This window comes from Silene latifolia, chromosome 11, assembly GCF_048544455.1.
Source record: "Silene latifolia isolate original U9 population chromosome 11, ASM4854445v1, whole genome shotgun sequence".
Classification (NCBI taxonomy): domain Eukaryota; kingdom Viridiplantae; phylum Streptophyta; class Magnoliopsida; order Caryophyllales; family Caryophyllaceae; genus Silene; species Silene latifolia.
Genome location: NC_133536.1, coordinates 13,888,133 through 13,909,699, shown reverse-complemented (window position 1 = coordinate 13,909,699; position 21,567 = coordinate 13,888,133). Strand labels below are relative to the sequence as shown.

At 36.2% G+C, this 21,567-nt stretch overlaps 1 protein-coding gene and 1 long non-coding RNA gene across 7 annotated transcripts; both read left to right on the top strand.

The window, feature by feature from the left end:
- Window positions 1–3,271: 3,271 nt before the first annotated feature.
- Window positions 3,272–11,943, top strand: LOC141611106 (uncharacterized). Of its 4 annotated transcripts, none has more exons than XR_012528509.1 (10): window positions 3,272–3,435; window positions 3,840–3,897; window positions 3,980–4,040; window positions 5,783–5,846; window positions 6,021–6,137; window positions 6,413–6,567; window positions 6,649–6,716; window positions 10,407–10,500; window positions 10,695–10,804; window positions 11,593–11,943. It is a non-coding gene; the product is annotated as an uncharacterized LOC141611106 (long non-coding RNA). The 4 variants fall into 4 exon arrangements; XR_012528508.1 differs by having other exon boundaries at window positions 6,008–6,137; window positions 6,389–6,567; XR_012528507.1 differs by having other exon boundaries at window positions 3,276–3,435; window positions 6,389–6,567; window positions 6,655–6,716.
- Window positions 11,944–13,036: 1,093 nt separating this feature from the next.
- Window positions 13,037–20,066, top strand: LOC141611114 (uncharacterized). Of its 3 annotated transcripts, none has more exons than XM_074429557.1 (7): window positions 13,037–13,410; window positions 17,683–17,739; window positions 17,827–17,871; window positions 17,955–18,004; window positions 18,268–18,394; window positions 18,523–18,695; window positions 19,001–20,065. In XM_074429557.1, the coding sequence occupies exons 1-3, from the start codon at window positions 13,117–13,119 to the stop codon at window positions 17,854–17,856; spliced, it is 381 nt and encodes a 126-aa protein (XP_074285658.1). In that variant the 5' UTR covers window positions 13,037–13,116; the 3' UTR covers window positions 17,857–17,871; window positions 17,955–18,004; window positions 18,268–18,394; window positions 18,523–18,695; window positions 19,001–20,065. The 3 variants fall into 3 exon arrangements, 1 of the variants encoding a protein (XP_074285658.1); XR_012528512.1 differs by lacking the exon at window positions 13,037–13,410 and adding an exon at window positions 14,708–16,491; XR_012528513.1 differs by lacking the exon at window positions 13,037–13,410 and adding an exon at window positions 14,708–16,501 and having other exon boundaries at window positions 17,827–18,004; window positions 19,001–20,066.
- Window positions 20,067–21,567: the final 1,501 nt, after the last annotated feature.

Sequence of the window (21,567 nt, the reverse complement as noted above, 5' to 3'; positions counted from 1 at the left end):
CCAAATGAAATGTAAAAGGTTGATATAAAAATTGGAAATATCACTTGAATATAATTTAGGAAATATACATATTATAATAATTAAAAGATTCTCCACTTTATTTTTTACATTAAAAAATTATACTTTCCTAAATTGATTTTTGATGATGTGGACGCTCTCAGATCGCTCGAAAAAACTCTCTTTTATATATATACTAGTATTGATGCCCGGCTTCGCCCGGGCTACCTCTACTTACCATTAATTTTTTTTCGTTAAATAAAATTACTTAAAGTTGCATAATCCATAAATTTATCGTTAATATATTTTTTATAACATATCCTAAAATTACGTTGAAATAAATTTTGAGACAAATTCACTACTCCCGCTATTAATATTTTACGCTTATTAATGAAACAATAGTAATAACATTTCACTACTTGCCCGTAATCATTGTTACTTTCACTACTCCCGCCGTAATTATTGTTACTGTCACTACTGGCGCATTAATATTGATAATTTCACTACTCCCGCCGTAATTATTTTTACTTTCACTATTGGCGCATTAATATTGATTATTTCACTATTCCCGTTGTTATTTCTACCATTATCACTAATCTCGTTGATAATATTGTTACTTTTACTATTCATTACTATCATATAACTATATCCAATGTTACTACAATTCTTTTCTTTACTGACGAAATTACTTTTACTACTTAGGCATGCAATTTTAAGAGGATTATATATTTATATAAATATATTACATATATGCATTAAATCATATCGAACGGATTATGCAATATTATATATTATGGAATCTAACTTGAATTATTTATAACCTACTTATTATATTTTTGTATGTTAAATAATTAACATCTCTATACATTTAATAAACTATAAAGTTTTATAAAATTGCATAGATTTTAAATTTAATAATCCCTCCTATTCAATATAAACTTCCCTATTTCCTTTTCCGTCTATTCACAATTACTTCCCCATTTCTTTTTTTGGTAAATGTTGTGTGATCCAAAATTTAATTATATGGTGGAGTAGTGTATTTGTGTGGTCCAAATTTATTTATATGGTGGGATAGTGTGTTTCCTTAATTTTTGTGTCAAAATGAAAGAGGAGATTTATTGCGAATAGGAGGGAGTATATAATTTTATGATGATAATAATTAATACCATAAGTCATAAGTGTGCATGTTTATACTAATTAATTATTTTATTTTAAGGAAATTGACATTTTCTAGTCTTCTATAAATATTTAGGAAAATTATCAGACATCTTCTTTCTTTTAGTACCTTGAAATTGACCATCTTAATTAATTATTTTATTTTAAGGAAATTGACCATCTTAATTACTTATTTTTTATTTTAAGGAAATTGATCATGTTTAGGAAAATTATCAAGCTTCTATATATTTTAATTTTAACTCAAACTATATAATATTTGCATTGAGATCCCTTAATTGGGTCCATCACACGGTGCTATTGATTTAAAACTATATAGTATAATTAATTTGTATAACTTTCTTTAATTACATTGAAGTCCCTTGGTTTCTGGAATTAATATATAGTACTAGTATTGGTGCCCGGCTTCGCCCGGGCTACCTTTACTCACCATCAAGTTTTTTTTTTCATTAAATAAAATTCTTAAAGTTGCATAACCCACAAATTTATCATTAATATATTTTTCTATGGCATATCCTAAAATTACGATTAAATAAATTTTGAGACAAATTCACTACTCCCGTTATTAATATTTTACTCTTATTAATGAAACAATAGTAATAACATTTCACTACTTGCCCGTAATCATTGTTACTTTCACTACTCCCGCCATAGTTATTATTCTTGTCCTACTCTTTGCCTGCGTTAATATTGATAATTTCACTACTCCGGCCGTAATAATTGTTACTTTTACTATTGCCGCAATAATATTGATTATTTCACTACTCCCGTTGTTTCTACCACTTTCACTAATCTCGCTGATAATATTGTTACTTTTACTATTCAAATGAGTGATTACTATCATATAACTATATCCAATGTTACTACAATTCCTTTCTTTACTGACGAAATTACTTTTACTACTTAGACATGCAATTTTAAGAGGATTATATATTTATATAAATATATATTATATATATGCATTAAATCAAATCGAAAGAATCGTGCAATATTATATATTATGGAATCTAACTTGAATTATTTATAACTTACTTATATTATATTTTTGTACTTATTTTAAGGAAATTGACCATCTTAATCAATTATTTTATTTTAAGGAAATTGACCATATTTAAGAAAATTACCAAGCTTCTATATAATTTAATTTTAACCCAAATTATATAATATTTGCATTGGGATCCCTTAATCGGATCCATCACACGATGCTAGTGATTTAAAACTATATAGTATAATTAATTTGTATAACTTCCTTTAATTACATTGAAGTCCCTTGGTTTCTGGAATTAATATATAGTATTGATTGATGATTGATATAGATTTTAATCGTCTCACCCACAATAATACCTTCTCTATTTCCAATTAACTCACCCGCCACAATACTTTAGCTTATTTAATTCGGGTTTCCTTAATTCTCGTGTTACCCTTAGATAGGAAATGTTATATAGAATAAGATTGAGTAAATAGTTTCAATAACTAACTTGTTTTATAATAAGTTTGTATAAGACCGTCTAAACAAGTTGGTAACTTAATCAAAGATAAACGCAAACTCAGGAGTAAGTTTGAATAAGGAGGAATGGAGATGGAAATTTACTCATACACTCGAATACGGACTAAACCAAATGATTCACGCCCAAAAAACAAATAAACCAGATGATGGTTCACACCCAAAAAAAACAAATTAAAACGCAGGGAGACAAGAACTCAAGAAGGAAAGAGCAGCAAAAATATTCATTAGTAGAGAAGAAGTAAATCCAACTAAGATCAAGTCAAGATTTTAATTACTGTGGTAATTCTTTTACCCTTATCTAATTTTATTGTTTTGTCGTATTTATTTCTCTCATCTTGTGATTGTGGTACTGGTATAGTCATAGTCATGTCTTTAACTGATACGGAGTACCTTATAATCTTATATCCTTTTGATCATTATTAAGTATCTGTAATCATATACCCTAGTTTCAATCATATTCCCAAATTGATTTCAAAATTGATGGACAAAATCAAATTGAATCCTTTCCTTATCCTTACTCTTTAAAAAGAGAGGACTTCAAGTACTGTAGCAATGAATAGTAGCCTTTCATTCTCCACCCTTGATGTCTCCCTATCAATCCTCACCCTCCCTTCTAACTTTACCGTATTTTATTCTCAGCCTTTCATCCTTTCACCCTTTCATTCTACATTTCTGCCTTTCCATCTAGCTGCTCAATTTATACAAACCTACTTCACCTTCAAAACACCTCCTCTCGCTCCGCCGCGCAACAATCGCAGGTTCATCTTCTTAAATTCCCATCATCTGTTGTTTATCATCTCATCTCTCTTAATAGACCGATCACAAGATCACAATACAGCCGTTGCATATCAAATAGTCGGTGCATATCCTTGGTGTAAATATTCTATTCATATTGTGATTGCATATAATTAGGCTTAGTATTTTTTGTTTCCGTAAATACCTTTGTAATCTTATGTATATATGGGCTTGTATTCCCTCGTGAATAATCCGATCAACAATTTCCATCTTCTATATTATTTCACTCAAAAAGGTGAATTGTCAACTACCTTCATCAATCTTTACATCAGTGCAATTTTCTGGGTTTATTTGTAGGGTTACTCTTACACTAATCATAATATTCATGATTTTTACTTCTTTTTGCGAATATCTGTTTGATTATCAGGTATTACAAGATGACGTTGATCTTCAGTTCTTCATTTTCCTCTCTGTTTACATAATAGGTATATCATGCTCTTGGTGTGATTTTTTTTCTTAATAATTGGGTTGTTACTATTTTAATGCTTTGTTTATATTTTACATCAGTTCAATGTTATCGCGGTCCCTGATTTGAGATGATAATCCCAATTTTTCTTGTTGGGTTGTGGTGAGTGCTCTGATTTATCCTTTCCTCCTTTTTTTTCCCCTTGTGGCCATTCAAGTACCATGTTGAATTTTGTGCTTTTGGTGGTGGCCATTTCATGTTTGGTTTGTTCTTTAGCATATTTTTCTTGCGTTTTTAAGTGACTTTCGATTTATTTTGCTGAGCTTCATTGTCCTGTGCAAATCATATTGTATACAGTTTTAGAAAGTAGAGTATTGCTACACTTGTTTACCTTGTACAAGTTTGTTTTCAATATCTATAAAAAATGGTTATCGGTACATTTTTTCCTTTGGGAACTTATTATCACGGGTCCGACTATTTTCCTGCAATGTGTACTGTATTTATTGGGTATTACTGTTATTGTTATTGTTGAAAGATTATGGAAGCTTCGTTCTATGTGAGTTGTACTATTGGTTTCTCAGTCTTTTGTTCACTACACTGTCGTCTTTTCATTGAGTTGGTGTATTTCTTTTAACTGAGTTAGCGTGCGTTTAGTTGACGGTACGTGAGGCCGTTGGAACGGGGATTGAGTGACTATGAATTATGTGATGGTTATATATTGGGTGTGGAAACTTTTGGGTGTTTATTGGTGGCAACAGATTATTATACCAACATCAACGGGGCTTATTAAAGGTGGTTGTCAAATATCGACGAGTGTTATTAGAGATAGAGGCAAGTAATCCGTTGTTGGGAATATTAAGGTCGGTCTTTATATCATACGACCGAAACCTCTCGCCTATATTATACTTTGGTGACACAATTTAGCACTCGCGTTTTAGTGTGCCCTTTGCTTAGCTGGAGGTACATGTGAGGTTATTGGAACGTGGATTGAGTGACTATGAATTATGTGATTGTTATGGATTGGGTCTGAAAGTTGTAGGTGTTGCGGTTGGGTGTCTCTTGATGATAATGGTTTATAATCTCAGCATCATCGAGTCTTATTAGAGGTGGCTTTCAAATATCGGCGAGTTTTATTTAGAGCTAGAGGCAATTAATCCGCTGTTAGGATCAATATGGTAGGTCTTGAGATCATACAACCGGAATCCTCTCGCTTATATTATACCTTGGTGACCGGACTCTCGCGTATATTATACTTTAGCGACATAATTTAGCCCCAACAGTTTAGTGAAGCCTTTGTTTAGTTGACGATACATGTGAGGTTGTTGGAACATGGATTGAGTGACTATGAATTATGTGATGGCCATGGATTGGCTCTGGAAATTTGCAGGTGTTGCATTTGAGTGTGTCTGAATGCTAATAGTTAATAATCTCGGCATTTATGATAGGTATTGAAGTTGTGTTTAGAATATTGCATGTTTATGTGGTGTGCCAATCAATTTCCAAAAGATTAACCCCCCTTCCCTCCTAAATTGTTCTATATAATCCGGCTTTTCTCTTGCCTATGAGTTGCAGTTGTTGAGCGTGCGGGTGTTTGCTATTTTAACATAGTATTTTTTGGGTGTTCTTTATCAGAAGTGGCTTTCAAATATCATGGTGTGTGTAATGGACGTAGGCAAGAGGTTGTCGTTGGTGAGGGTGATAATTAGATTGTCGTCTAACACCAGCCAATTTACTTATCTCTGCTGTGTTTTTATACCTTTCAAAGCATTTTCGCGTTTTGTGTTATATTGGGTTTCTTGCATTTCGGTATTTGCCTTTCCAGAATTTAGTGTTCTTTGTTTGGGGCAGAGACGATATTCTAATTTGGATGTCTGTGGTTTAATGGTTTGGTTTGCTTGATCAAGCTTGTAGATGTTCTGTATGGTGTGTGTGTATGGGGCGAAGATTGCTGATGGCTCGATAGTTCAGGTAATTGCATTAATGGTATACCGTTTATTGTGGGCCTTTTGTGTGTACATAGCGCCTTCCTCCTCTTCCTATACTTGATCACGTATTATAATAGTCTTAAAGTTATAATTAATTCTACTCTGATGGTACAAAGTTATTATTGGTTCATTGATTTGGCTTAGTTACCATTTGCAGGTTTCACTCTGCGTGCGTATTTGCATGCCGCCTAACTAATTAATCTTCTTGGTCTCACTCTCATCTACTCCTTGTCTCTCCTGCCTTCTCCAGTGCCCCTTTGTTACTTATTTTGCGGTTAGTTACTGCTGCTCTTATTGGCCGTATTCTGTGTTAGTTGTTATCGTCCTTTGTTGTTGCCTATTTTGTGGTCAGTTGTCGCTGCTTCTTTTGATCGCATTCTGAATTAGTTTTTTAGTTTTTTTTTTACGATACTTTAGGTATTTCGAATGTGCAACTGTGTGGGATTTTTATTTTATTTTAGGGTTTTTGAATTAGGGTTGAGGGCTGGATTGTTAGGCCTAATTGTCGCAAATCGTTTTTGTAAGGTGTTTTATGCTCGTTGGTGGCAGTCGTTGCTGAACGTTCCGGGTGATTGTGGCGTGATTGGTGACGATAGGGGTCGGTTGATGTCACCTTTGAAACACTCCTGGCCACTCGTCTTGTCTACCATACCCACAAACTCCATAGCTAATCCCTTCAGTACCTCCGTCTCAACATTCCTCAAGTCATTCTCTCATCTTAACTTCCTTTAATTAATTTTATCTGTTTTTTTTTTCGAGATTAGACCTGATCTTCATCATTGTAGGTACAGATCTACCCTCTCTCCCAAAGGCGTCGGTTTTGCAAGGGTACTGGTGGGAGATTTTCTCTTAGGTATCTTCATTTTTCTCCTTTCTCATTTTTAAATTTAATATGATGATTACTGGTTGATTTGGTAAATTGTTTGATTAGTTAGATTGTCCATAGTTTACGATGTTTGAGCTATTTTCAGTTTGAGAATATCCATAGTTATTTGATTTTCTTGTTTTTGCTTTTTATCGTAATTTCGATGATTAGGTTTTGTCTATCGTAATACCTATAGATTATGATGAGACTGTCGTATATAAGAATTAGTGAGCAAAGACGGGGGACTTCCTTTGTTCTCAGTGGAGGTGGGAATTTGAGTATTCTGAAACTTGACGACATTTGAGTAGATGATAGTGAATGAAGGTGTTCCGTATTGTTTGTTGTACTTATAGGCTCAGCTAGGAGGCCCCGATTGTTAACAACGGCCTAATTTTGTGAATAAACATGGTAGGAATGTTAGAATAGGTCTTAAAGTACATAATTCTCTGTCTCATAGAATTGTACGGTAAATATCTTTCTGGTTTAGATCTTTGTGGTAGAATTAGGAGTAGTCATTAGCTCATTCCTGTATTTTAGGATGGTAAGAAATTCCTTTCTCTCTTTTCCAGATTTCGTCTGTGTGATAATAAACTGGACTCTAAAGAAGTGCATTTCTAAGATTAAGATCTTAAAAATTAAACAAAAATATATGCTGCCTGAATGTAGACTCATTTATCAGCCTTATGCAACCATTATGTATAATCAATAAATACAGTGACTATTGAGAGTGTAATTAGTGTTTAATGACCAAACATATTCAGTCAAGTTTATCTTTAACAAAAGGCCATGATGATTGGTGGCCAGAAGACTAGCTGCCCTGACTTCCAAGTTCCAAATGTGACTTTTCTGTTTTAATGTGGTTAGATTATGTTTTGTGTTCAATTGATTTACCAGCATTGAACTCAAGGATCACAAATAACAATGTTTTTTAAGATCATTGTTTTGCGTATAATGGTCTTATAATATTTATGTGGCTCATTAATTGTAATTATTAAATGAGGCGTAGAAGCTATTTCTTATGCGTCATACAACGCGAGAACATATATATCCTTTGAGTTTAGGCTCCATCATCGCAACCGGAGAGTAAAAGCATGTATTCATGGTGGTGATATAGCCCTATATTGAATTTAGTAAAGGGATAAAGGAGACGTGTGTAAGAAGTTGGGATGCATTGTTGCTTGTTGGGCGGCTCATTTCCTTTTTTATAAGGAAAAAAGCTGGTAGGAGTTATGGAATTTTAGAGTTGGCTTTTTAATGAGGTGAGCTTATTGTCGCAGTTGGTATTAACAACAAGGTTATCTTTTGAAGAGGGCCATTTTGGTGCTTGTGAGGTGTTGTGTTGTAGCTGAGAATAACAATAACAAGCTTGAACTTGGCAAGTGATTCGTGGAGATAGTAGCTTAGACATGTCTTATATATGGTGATTGTTAGGGAGAAAGGAGAAATATAAATAAGGTTTCTTGACAGTTTCTTATTTTCTTGGCATGATCACAATTCTCTGTTTTTTTTTTCATGATCCGCCTTTACGAGATTTGAAATTAGCAGGTGCTTTTTTTAGGATATCTAAAACTAGCAGGTGTATTTTTCCCCTGATCAGTCTTTAAAATAGACGGCGTCATCGACATAAGTTGGTGGCACAAGTGACAATGACATTGGTGAAGTGGCGGAATCAGGGAGTGTGATTGTTGAGTTGAGGGAGGGTTGGCAGGGATGCGAGGTGCAGGTAATTGATCATAGTAGTAAACATGAGATTCACGATTGATTCGTAGAGATAGTGGCTTACACTTTTCTTAGGTCTTGTCTCATACATGGGGATTGTTGGGGAGGAAGGAGAAATAAAAATTGGGCTTCTTTGTAAATTCTTATTTTCTGAATATGATCACCTTTATGTTTTGTTTTTGGCTGTTCCATACTACCTCATACTGTTTCCCTTACACTAAGCTTAATCATTTTATCTTTTATATTGTGTTCTCAGTTCTCTGCTTTCACTAAGAACTCTCTTCTATTGCTTGTGTACAACAAAATTAAGCTTTAGGTATCTTTGTTACACTTAGACTTTATGGTCGCAGCGATTTTTTTGACTGGTACCCCGACCTTGATAAACCAACAGTAATTTTCATACCGCCGACTATGGATATCATTTTACCCCAGATAACCTTCTCCATTTCCTCGTTTTTATCCCCTCCTCAGTCCTTCATTTTAATTTCCCATGAAAAAATAAATCCGGGTCAGAATTTTGTGTACTAATGATCGCGGGACCCCAGATTTTTTTCGTGACTGCGTATCATACGGTTAGAGTAGGAGCGACAAACACGGTACGATGGTTGCGAGTGTTTGCTGGAAGTAGTGTGTGACGGCTGGTGTTTTTTTTTTTTTTTTTTTTGTTGCAGACTTATCGTTATTATTGGGTTTGCTTAATTGTTGCCATTCTCTTAGTTTTTGAGTTGTTTTTTTAGATTTAGTGCGGTGCTTGGGTTTAAATGAATGGCGTCTTTAACCTATGTTAGGAGGTTTTCGTGGGTAGGAGTTAGAGATTTTTGATCAGATTTCCGAGGTTTCAGATTTAGTGTGGTGCTTGTTAATTTGTTTTTGTATTGATTTCTCTTGGCAATTGACTTTTGAATGATTCATTTTGATTTAATTGGGCGGTGGTGTTAATTATTTTTGCCTTCCCAAATGATGTGATAAGGAATCTTCCAAATTATCGGGCTTACTCATTGCGGTTCACTTTCATGATGCAAGAAGAGGGCAATAGCCCTTCACTAGACAAGAGTGGTTATTTTTACTTTTTTCTTCCTTTTTGAGGTATGGAGAATTAGATTGTGCAGAAATTTTGGAAGATTGTTATAGGTTTATGGATTCATTGCATTGATGTTGTGGCATGGTTCTCTTGCTTGGGTTTGTTGAGAATATCTAAAACAAAGAAAGTTATGAACCTTTTTAAACTCAAAAATTATGACTTGTACTGGTTGAACATGGGATTTAGTTGATAATCGCAAACTTGGAGTAGCATATAGGAAAGAAGTAGTGTATACATATTTGGAGTTGTTGATAATATGTTGCTTGTCTCCTGATCACAATTTGGCTCTCGAAAAATTATTATTTTTAGTCGGACTCTAAATATGTACTCTCTTCGTTCCGGCCATTTGTTTACCTTTACATTTAGGCACAAAAACCGAGGAAATAGGAGGGGACCATCTGCGGTTGTATCTAATGGATGACAAGTGGACAATAGTTTACTTGGATGAGCAAATTACTTTTACAAAACCACCCGAATATTGAAAGGTAGGCAAATGAAAGAGACACCCAAAAACGGAATAGGTAATCAAATGATCGGGACAGAGAGAGTATACAACGAGTATTATATGATTATCTAATTATCTGAAAATCATTGGTTATACTCTGAAAAAGTTGTCTTTGGTGACTTGGTGAAATTTCATTTCCTATTGCTCAAGGTAGCCATAGTACTTCGTAGTTTATAATATTGAACTCTTGCCACAGGGGGAACAGTTGGGAGTTTGGTCATTTGCTACTTGATTCATTTTCCCAGTGATTTTGACTTGTTAGTTGCGTATCTCGTAATCGTTTGTTCTTGTTTATGAATTGCATTCAGCCTGGTCCAACTCACATTGTTTTTGACTCGTCATGCTCTTGGTAATTAATTACTTAATTTTTTAGGAGTGTTCGACACCTCTTTTCCGAAAGATGAACATGAAAATGCTGCGGATGCGAGTCTCAGTCGAAGTTACCCAATTAATGTGAACGTTTTAAGGTGGGTTCTTCAAAAAGAAATTTTAGAAAACGCATGAGAATATAATATGGCTGACATCTCTCATTTTGTAAGTTTTACACTCATTTTATTCCCTCATCTTGATGCGTAAATTTTGTTCTAATGTGAACTGCTTTTGCCTTGGGCATTGTGAAAATATCATGTTCGTTAGTACTTGAGCAAATTTTATGTTTCAGGTCAAACAAACCCGAGATAATTGCATGTCACTGTTTGGCCGATATAGTCTTTGAGAAATGCGGATGGTCTAACCAAAAAAGCTGAGTGTGCATGACCAGATATTAAACAGGTAATGATAAGTCTTATTACCATTATTAAATGTGTTTATTAAGGAATACTTGTTACTAAGTAATGAGCATACCTCACTTATACAAAATTAGGCTATCTGTTTATTACCAAGATTCACGTTCTGGCCTAGAAGTTGTAGCAAATGTTGGTGAGCCTATCTTTAAACCACTGTCCGAATCACAACAATATAGTTAAATTATTAAAATTTTCAATGGAAGATTGTATTTCTAGCTTCACTTGGGGTTGTGAAAAGCATGCTGTTTAAGGACCCAGAATATTTTTTTACAAATAGATTAGAATTACATTGTTTTAGATGAGAGAGAGCTTGTCCTCTCATGCTCGCATAATTTTGATGAAACTTTTTTCTATAGAAAAAGTATTAGCTCATAATTGGAGTTTGTCTGAGTATGTTGTAAGAGGTATTGTTCTTACAAAAAACACTACTCTATTGATTGATATAGGATTCTACTGGAATTTTCATGATTAAGGGACTTGAAAAATGAAAAAGGAATAATTAGAAATCACCTTGTATAGGTTGATAATATCTCATAGAAATCATACATATATCCCTAAAGGTCATTTTCTCGTGAATTCTAGAACGAAAAAAGTTTCTCAATGTTAGTCTTGATATTAGTAAAATCTTTTACTTGTGAATTCTAAAACGAAAAAGTTTCCCTAGGGATTAACGAGTGGTTATAGTTTTCCTTGTTTTGGCCTTGTTATATCATCAAATTTAGATACGCACTAGCTAATATGAACAGGCTTATAGCTTTCCACTGTGTCATGCAGGTCGGAATGAGCAACGGGCAGTAACTTTCTGGCATCAAAGATGCAAACAAGTGTGGCGGTCCTTGAAAATGAAGGTTCGTGATTGCTATCCGGAAGTCGCTGCCTTGTAATGTGTGATAATGACCTTTAATATTAGATATGTGATACACTCGATCAAGACCTCACAACCAACATGTATTACGTATCTTGTAACTTTCAACGATTTAAGCAAAGTGACTATAGAACCCTACACTTGTGCTCCTTATACTGTAAGGTATTAAGTTTAATAGTTTATCGGTCATCGGTGTAAGGTCTTGTATTGTTGTTTAAGTGATACTAATTTCAATTGAAAAGATAGGGTTACGAGTGATTTGTATTCCGTGTTTACGAATAGTATGAAAAAATGAAACCAATGTAAATGTTTGACTTTTCATTCTCCTTCTCAAACGTAACCTTGGGGTTATAAGCTTCTTGACAGTTTGTTGATCATTTAACATAAATGGAGCATATTTCACATGCACGAATAATTCCGCTCTTCAAGGTCTTCAATAATTGAGCTTGAATCTGTGTTTCGGTTCGAATGATTCAGAAGTTTTACGTCCATTATTACATAATTATTTTGCACCAAACATTGTATTTTTAGGCATTTTTGCCAGTTAGGTGATCACTACTATGCACGGTACACAATTTCTAAATACCTGAAGGACCACTTTCCTTTCTTTTTCCATACTTCCAACTTATTTCCTCTTAGCATTTCACCAATTTGGGACGTTGCACCCGGTCATTTTACTCAGCTTAATAAGCATATCATGTTATAGTCCGACTTTTGCATTGTTATCTTGTCTTATACTCCGTATTTCCATTTGTACTATGTGCTTTACTTTATAGAGAAAAACTTATTGGCCGCGGCGTTTTGATTTATATTATACTCAAGCTGTATTTAAGTACTTTACATAGATGTCTTCTTTTATGCTACTCTGTTCTACAAACGTTTTTAACCAGGTGAAAGGCAATTTGCGTTTTTATTTCGATGACTACTAATGAGGTTCACTAGACGATTAGCCAAATTGGGGCACCGCGCCCGGTAGGGCGCGGAGCAACAACTAGTGTATAAAACATTAGAATAAAGAGAATTGCTACCCACCTTTTTTTTCAATGCGTCTTGCTTGTCACGGACACTATCCGTCACAAGCTGAAGACGGATAGTGTTTCTCTCACAATAAAGCAAGTGGGAGGGCAAGTGGTTGGAAATGGAATAGTGCCACTTGTATATTGTCAGAGGGGTGAATAAGAGAGCTTTAAAAAACCTAGCTTTTATACTAGGTAGATAATTACGGAGTACTTCCTTGTGGGTGTAAACGAGCCGATTTGATAATCTAACCGAACTCCAGTCCTACTGGCCTACTTGGCATTGACGTTTCAATGACAAAAGTCTTTACCAAGTCAACTAATTTACAAACGCGTATGTGGTTATGAAATCTTGCATTTACAAACATACAGAAAAACAAAACAAAAACTCAGAGAGATCATTCCTTTCCCACAATCATGGATCTGTCAAATACGTTGTCTTTAGTTCAAGTTATACTTGGTGCTATCCAAACTTTGCTTCAGATGCACTCAGTGTGCTCTATTTCTTACTACAAATCCCAGCTTGATGATCTCCAAAATACTGTCCAAACCATCAGAGCTGTTCTTGAGGATGCTGATGCCAAGCAGGACTTGCTCAGCAGCCAGGAGAAGAATTACATTCAAGAGCTCAAAGATGCTGTTTACAATGCCGATGATGTGTTAGATGAGTTCCTTACCCTTGCCAAGCAGAATCAACTCAAAGGCAACAAGGTGATATCCTATTTTTTTCGATTTAAGCTTCTTACTCATAGACTATCAAGTAAAGTCAAAATGGTTAACGGCAAGTTGAACAAAATTGCCACTAAGAGTGATAAGTTTAGTTTTAAGGTTGACTTTAAGCCTATCAAATTTACAAAGGAGGAGACTTCTTCTTTTATATGTGATCAAATCATCGGGAGGGAGGAAGATGTGGAGAAAATTGTAGGTGTGTTGTTGGGTTCTCATAATGTAGATCACCCAAATGTTTCTTTGCTTTCCATTGTGGGGATGGGAGGTTTGGGAAAAACCGCTCTTGCCCAACTTGTGTTTAACGATCCTAGGATCACTGAGGCATTCCCACTGAAGAGGTGGACTTGCATTGCTGATCAGGATCAACAACAGTTGGACTTGAAAGCGCATTTAGCGAAGGTGGTGAAAGGATTATCCGGTAGTGATCAAATGTCTTTGGAGGACATACATAATGAAGTTAAGCGGCAACTTGGAGGGCAAAAATACTTGCTCGTGTTAGATGATGTGTGGGTGAAAGTTATGATCAATGGCGAAGTTCAAAGGGTTTTTGAACATAGGGGAAGAGGGAGTTGGATAATTGTAACTACTCGCTCGAAAAAAACTGCCCATTTGATTCAAAGTGATCAAGTGCATGTGTTGCAAGGATTGTCGAACCAGGAGTCATGGCATTTGTTCGAAAGGATGGCGTTTCAAGGAGAAGAAAGAGATGAAGAATGGGTTAAACTTGGCAAAGAGATTGTAAAAAAGTGTACCAATGTCCCGCTTGCTATTAGAGTAGTCGGAAGTCTTTTGCGTGGTCAATCCAAGTCTGAGTGGTTATCATTTCACGACAAAGGCTTAGACTGTCTTAGCGAGAGGAATGATGCTATGATGACCCGCATATTGAAGTTAAGTTACGATCAACTTAACCCTTCCTTGAGGACTTGTTTTGCCTACTGTGCTATCTTTCCCAAGGATTGGCGGATTAGTAAGAAAATGTTGATTCAACTTTGGATGGCACAAGGCTACATTAACTCCGAGAATTTGGGCGAAGAATACTTTCTTATATTGCTTCAGAGGTGTTTTTTCCAAGATATATACGAGGATGAATTTGGGGAGATTTATTCGTTTAAGATTCATGATCTCTTGCATGATATTGCTGAAAAAGTAGCGGGCGAAGAGATTTTTGAGCCGGTTTGATACTTCTAGTGTGGGTAAAAGAGTTCGTCATCTCTGTCTTGTGGACGACTCTTACGCAAAGACGTATCTTCAATCTCTCTCAAATTCGTGACGTGCCTTTGTATTAAGGATTTTGACCACAATAGTAGAGTGGTTCAACTACTAGCAAGTAAATCAATACCGAAATGGACATGCTTAAGGTCTTTAGATTGGAGTTATTCAGAGGCCAAAAGTCTACCAAAATCAATAGGTCAATTGTTGCATCTGAGGAGTTTAGACCTCTCATTTAATAGAAATCTAAAAGTTCTTCCCAGATCAATAACAAAGCTTGTTAATCTACAAACTTTGAATTTACGTTCTTGCTACCATTTAAAACAATTGCCAGATGATGTGAGCAAACTAGTTGATCTAAGCACCTTAAATGTAGGGGGCTGTTATGCTCTGACATGTATGCCGACACGCATAGGTATGTTGACCAATCTGCAAACTCTATGCCAATTTGTGGTGGGTGTGCAACCAAGTTCAGCTTCAAAGCAATGTTTTAATGGGTTGAAAGACCTATGCCACCTGAATAAATTAAAAGGGAGTTTGAGTATTGAAATAGCAGTACTTAAGAATGCAAAATTTGTGAAGGAAGAACATGGCGGGGGAGGCTACTTATGGAGTAAGGAATACCTAGATAAGGTTGTTATTAACTTCAGACACGGAGAGGAGTATGGAAGCAAGGTGTCTGAGCAAGCACTGCTGGAGGAGATGCAGCCTCATCGTGATGTCAAAAAATTGAAGTTGACGGGGTATCATGGTGAGACAATACCGAAATGGCCACGGAGAGGGGATAACTCGGCGTTGTTTGATTTCCCTAATCTTGTCACTTTGAAGATCAAAGATTGCAGTGAGTTGCTCTATCTGCCTTGGCAGATTGGGAAACTTCCCCACCTTAAAACGCTAAAAATTTCTAAATTGTTGAATATGGAGTATGTGGCCGACTCAGAGACACTTGTCTTGGGTGAAGGATCATCCTTCTTTCCCTGCCTTGAATTCCTTGAGATTGATACGTTGCCTAAGTTAAAAGGGTGGTGGCGTAGATCAGATTTAGGGTCCCTCGTGGTCAATCTTAATGACAGTGGGAGCAGCCTAGAAGCACATGTAGAGTGGGTATCATCTCCCTCTTTTCCTCTGCTGAATTATCTGACTATAGAAAATTGCGAAAAAATATTGTTTGCTCATGTCCGGTACTGGAACATCTAAAAATATATAACTCTAGGGGAAAACTGTTCTGGAGTGGTATGAGGAGCACTCCTCGCCATCATCCGCCGTCACATCCCAAATCGTGTAAACTGGTAATCAGCAACTTGGAGTGGCTCAAATCAATGCCAATTGAGTACTCTCAGTTTCTTGTAGAGCTAGATATAGTGGAAGATGAGAGCTTGGAGAGCTTGGGAGAAGTGAATGAGTTTCCGTCTTGTTTGTTGTCTTCCCTGCGAATCCTCTACATCAGAAGATGCCTTCAACTTAAGAGCATAGGAGGATGGTTGGAGCATCTTTCTGCCTTGGAGAAGTTGCGTATAGATGAGTGTCCAAAAGTGGAGTTGGGTGGGATGTCATGGCATAACCTTGCTGTTACCCTTCAATACTTGTATTTGAGTGGATTGAAAGAGATGGAGGAATTGCCAAAATGAGTTGGGTGGGATGTCATGGCATAACCTTACAGTACTGCACTTCTCTCCAGGAGCTTTACATTTATAAGTGTCCCAAACTGAAATCCATGCCAAAATGGATGCCCAAACTCACCTCTCTCCAGGAGCTTTGCACTGAATGGTGTTCCGAGAGTCTCAAAGAAAGATGCCAAAAACCGAATGGGGAGGACTGGCCCCTCATCCAACACATCTCACGTCTTACCTTGCGGTAGAGAATAGTGTGCACTCTATCTTATACTCCGTACATTATTACGTGAATCCGATTATTATTTTATGAGATCTTAAGTTAAGTGACATTAGTTGGTATTTGACTTTGGTAGACAAATTATATGAAGAAATTGATAGATGAACCAACTCAACCAACACCTTAAGGCCCAACTATTATAAATATTCCTATTAGAAATAAGGAAAAAAAAAAACCTGGCTTAAGCCTTATGATCGTCTTAATTTAAGATATACAGCTACAAAATATTTGAATAGATTTGGTCTTGCTTAAGCCTTATGATCGTCTTAATTTAAGATCTCTCACAATCTTTATATTTTAACCTCTATTTTAATCGTGTGTGAAAGCTGTCTCAAGTTTAGCTTTTGGTTCAGAAAATGAAAGAGTACGACCAAACTGAAAGTTAGCAAGTGTGAAGGTAGCGTATATTACTTTTCTTTGGTCCTCCTTCCCTCCGTCACAATCATTTGTTTGCCTTGTGTTGCTTTTCTACTGATGCACTGATTTCTGCCACCTTCTGTCAGATTTATTTCAGTTTTTTATGTCAGACAAAGCCTTTTATTAGTTCGGCCATATTTAATTCCAAAATTGGTCTGTTTCTCAAACCGCTATCCTCGTATCCCACTCCTAAAGTGATGTAATATTGATTAGCTGAGACCTTGAGTAACCAACTCTTTTTTTTGTCAGTCTGTCTTTTCCTCATTCTGAGACCTCAACTTTTCAGTTTTTGGATGCATGGTAGGTTGGGAACTTTAATTAGTATATGATGTACCGAATCCAATGCTGCTGTAACTGCGAAACTTATCCCAACACTATCGTCAATTTGAAAATTCGGAAATTTGAACTAAATGTTTGATAGAATGGAGAAATCAGTTCAAAATGGGGATTTGTTTATTGATATAATATGACTGTTTTTTTAAAATGTTTGATAGAAATATAGGATGATACATCTATAGGAGAGATGAATTTCATACCGGGTGACCTCCAAAATAGTGTGACATTGGCGCAAGTAGCGTTTCTTAATGTAGAAAAGATGTTAAAGCTCATATTCCACACCGTACAACTGGTACAACTGGTGGTATAGTCCATGAATTGAGAGAATGTGGTAGAGAATAGTCTTATTGTATATAATTGGGGTACAAGCTGATCTTTGTTTTGTCACTGAATCTATGATAGGCAAACGGGTCGGCTAGAATCAAGATAGGGGGAACTGAAATAATTGCAAGTGTGAAGGTAGTGTTACTTCTCTTTGTTACAGTTGAATAAATAGAAGCTCTTCAATTTTTATTCCCTTGTTAATGTATTTATCGCAAAATGCAGGCTGAACTTGGTAGACCTAGTTCTTCTTGACCTGATCATGTAAAGGTTTAGCCTCCTTTATTCGATTCCCTCTTTGGATAACTTAGAATTGTCAGACATCAGTTACCGAGTCTTAGCACATGTCACAGCCCACAGGACAAAGGAGGTGAAGAACTGTCGTCAGGACAAAGTGGAGCTGGTATGAATTTCTTTCAAAAGATATTTGTTAGATAATCATTACAAATAGTTGATTAAGCATACTGCAGTGAATAAATTAATTATTTTTAAATTAAGGTCAAAACCAAAATGCAAATGTTGTGTAAAGTTCTTGAAAATTGTTGCGGCTGCATTTTGAGGTGATAATAGCCACATTTAGCGAGATTAGGCCGTAAGAGCCGGTACTGACCGTGACTGAAACCTAGAATTTAATTTTATGGCAATGATTCCGACTCGTTTTTTCAGGGGCTGGAATTGATCTTTCATCTCTATGTATTGTGGAGGGAAATACCTGTTGGGATTTATATATAGACTGCCTTGTGACCAGTTGTGATGGGAATTTGCTGGATGCCTTTATGGTGCAGGTATCACGGTATTACTCACTTATCTACTGATGCACTTGATTCTGCCACCACCTATCAGATTTTCGCATTTCATCTGCTCGCACTTTACCTCTTATATTCTGAGAAAAAGCTTTTTATTAATTTCGCCATGTTGTAGGGATTTGGTATAAAAAGGTTAATGTTATAAAAGAGAATTTGCCCTGTTTCTCAAACTGACGACCTGAGCTAGTTTTTCAAGTGATCAGCTCATCGGCAAGAAATTGATGTCAGCGACGAAGAATTTCTACAGTTTAACACTTCGGCAGTTCCTGTCATAATTACATGTCAAAGGTTTCAATTTTTCCTTTTAACATTCTAGTATAAAGATTCCCCCCTCTATCGTACTTTATATTATTGCTATTTGACTTTGGTGATCAAATAATATGAACTTTGTCGGCTATTATATCGCTGTTGATCAAAGACATTCCAAAAAAATCATATCAGCTCAATATTTGTCGTTTATATCGTTGTCGGTCAAATGGTTGAGGACCAAAGTCAAATGAGAACAATTTAAACTTGGCGAAGGATTTGAATAGGCTCATTATTTGTCATTTGACTCCTACACTATTTGAATGCCAATTTTGATGATTGTTTAGGTGGGAAAACACTATACAGTAAGAGGAAGAATCTCAAATGAGTTCAGATATTTCCATCTCTGGAAACCGGCAAGGTCATATATGTGGTCTAACCAAGCATGGTGGGGCAGGTCTGGATCCGAGCGTAATCCGTGACATGATCTCTGTAGCTAAACATGTCAGTGAGCAGTTTTTGAACAAGTTAGATTCTGAGGTAGCTGGTGCTCAAGCTCGTCAGGAGGAATCACGAAATGGAGTAACCTTTATACCTAGAGTTCTTATTTATACTCTGATAACTATGCTATCACCCTACATTTTTGGCCTTAAACCCTTCACTTTGTCTTCATTTTGTTACACTCTTTAGCTAATTTAGCCTAGTCCATAGTCGACTTTGCATTTATTCATTTTGTAGATGGCCTTGCGTGATTATAATATTATTTCGCACTTTTCTAGGAGAAAGTGAGAGGTGATATGGAGACGAGACCTTTTTGCTAGGAGCGAAGCGGAAATCGAGAACCGTCTTGAAATTCTCCCAACTTCCATGGGTGTTCAGACCTCAGGCCGGTGTTCCCAGCCTTATCCGGCGCTCAAATTTAGCCTCGTGGGCGTTTAGAGATTCCATCCGGTGTTCAGACCTCTATCCGGCGTTCCCAAGAGGCGGCCGGCGTTCCCAACGCCGGATAGAGGCCATTTGGGCTTTTCTTTGATTTTCGACCTTTGTAATTTCGTTAATGGACCCTTTTGTATAACAATTGGTCTCCCTTGTGACGGGTCACCATTTGTGGCGGATATTTTGTGAGTACAAATGGTAACATAATGGGTTAGTGGAGAAAGGGGAGCACATGAATAGTGTTGCAGAGAGAGAAAAAGCGGGTACTTTGTGAGGTAAAATGGTATCCGTCACTCAAGAGTGACGAATATGTCATGTCTTCAATGAGAATTTGTGTTTGTATAAATACCCAACCCTATTTTCAGAAAACCAAGGAATTACATACTTGATTTTAGATTAAAAAGTGAGTTGGTTCAGAAAATATTTGGGGAAGAAGTTGGAACATTGTTCTTCATCTTTTTCAATTATTCAATCCAATCATCTTTTTTGCTTTATAATTGTTGGTATATTTCCTTTGTCACTTCTTATTTCCTCTTGTCTTAGTTGTTAATTTCATTTTCCTTTGTTTAGGTTTCTTTTATTTTTGAATATTTGTTTTGCTTGAAGTCAAAGTTTCCATCTTTTTGCCTAATTTCATTTCGCAATTGCTAAATCCCGCACACTCTTTTACTAAATCCTACACACTTTGCTAAAATATTCCGTAACTAGCCTTCATCATAAAAAAACCAAAAAAGAGTTCTCTCTCCCTTCTCTTTCACAAACCTAACAAATTCATTAAAAATTAGACAATTATGAATCGGAATTCACACATACCACACATAATTTCTCCGTTTTATCAATAATTTTATTAATCCCGTCTTTTAATTGATTTAAATAATGTTTTTTATAAAAAAAATCACGATTTTTTTTTACAATTAGGGTTTGGATTGATGGAATATTGATGTAATGTTCTTGAAGTGGTGGTTGTGGGGTTTTCGAACTGGCCGGAGTAAGGTGGTCGGATGCACGGTGGGCAACCGAGTATGTGGCAGCGATGGAACGTTGTTGAACATGACGGAATGTTGTGTGATGTTGTCGCTGGTTGTTATGCGCGAGGAGTGGGTGGTCGCCGCAGTAGAGTGTGGTCGGCGCTGGGTTGTGAGCGGTGAATGGTGGTCGGCGTAGGGAGAGGGCTAGAGGAGGGGTTGTCCGATGGTGGCTGTTGGGTGTTGAGGGAGGGTTGCGTTTGGCTGTTTGTGTATTTTTTTTTTTTCAATCTCTTTTGATTCTCTCTCTTGTTTTTTTTTTTTGGTTTGGGGTGAGAAATGGGAGGGGTATATTAGGAATAAGGGGAAAAATTGTGCGGGATTGAGTAATATGATGTGCGGGATTTAGCACGTCCCTTTCATTTTTGATTAAGGTTTGATTAGTTTGTTATCATCTTTTTGTTGCTAAATGCATGTTTAGTAGTAGAAATCAATTAATCATCATGTTTATTGTTAAAGTTGCCTCCTTTATTGGTAGTCTTGCCAAAATAGCCATGATTAGTGAGTAGTACCCTTGCTAGGGTGCGATTGGACTCTTACATGAGTGATTAACATGATAGATTCCATTTAAATTGGTCATTAAGGGGATATTGGTGTGGTTTACCTTTGGAATTATTTTGTTAATGTTGTATTTTGGGAATTTGGTTGATTGATGACCCTTGTCCACCAATGGGAATTGGTTAGGTCCTAGGTTGACTACCCATTTACATTCTTGACCTATTTGGGTTGAACTCGGGAGGGAGAACCTAAAGAGAGTGCCTTTGGGAACCGGTTTGACCTTCACCTTTGGGAAAAGGGTTGGGAAGGCCGGGAATTTATCGTATGCTTAATGACTCCTAGCATTAATCGACTACCTTGGGAATGACGCGTATTCCTAGGGTCTTAGAATATTGTATAGGAGATTCCGAGTCATGAGCCTGGGAGGGAGTTGAGTCGGTAGGTCTAGTGTCCTA

Bases quoted from the DNA above. Each gene is read 5' to 3' on its own strand.
- LOC141611114 (XM_074429557.1), top strand. From the start codon at position 13,117: ATGGATCTGTCAAATACGTTGTCTTTAGTTCAAGTTATACTTGGTGCT. The intron at 13,411-17,682 runs GTGATATCCTAT...AATCTATGATAG, and splicing joins ATCAACTCAAAGGCAACAAG to GCAAACGGGTCGGCTAGAAT. The intron at 17,740-17,826 runs GTAGTGTTACTT...CGCAAAATGCAG, and splicing joins AAATAATTGCAAGTGTGAAG to GCTGAACTTGGTAGACCTAG.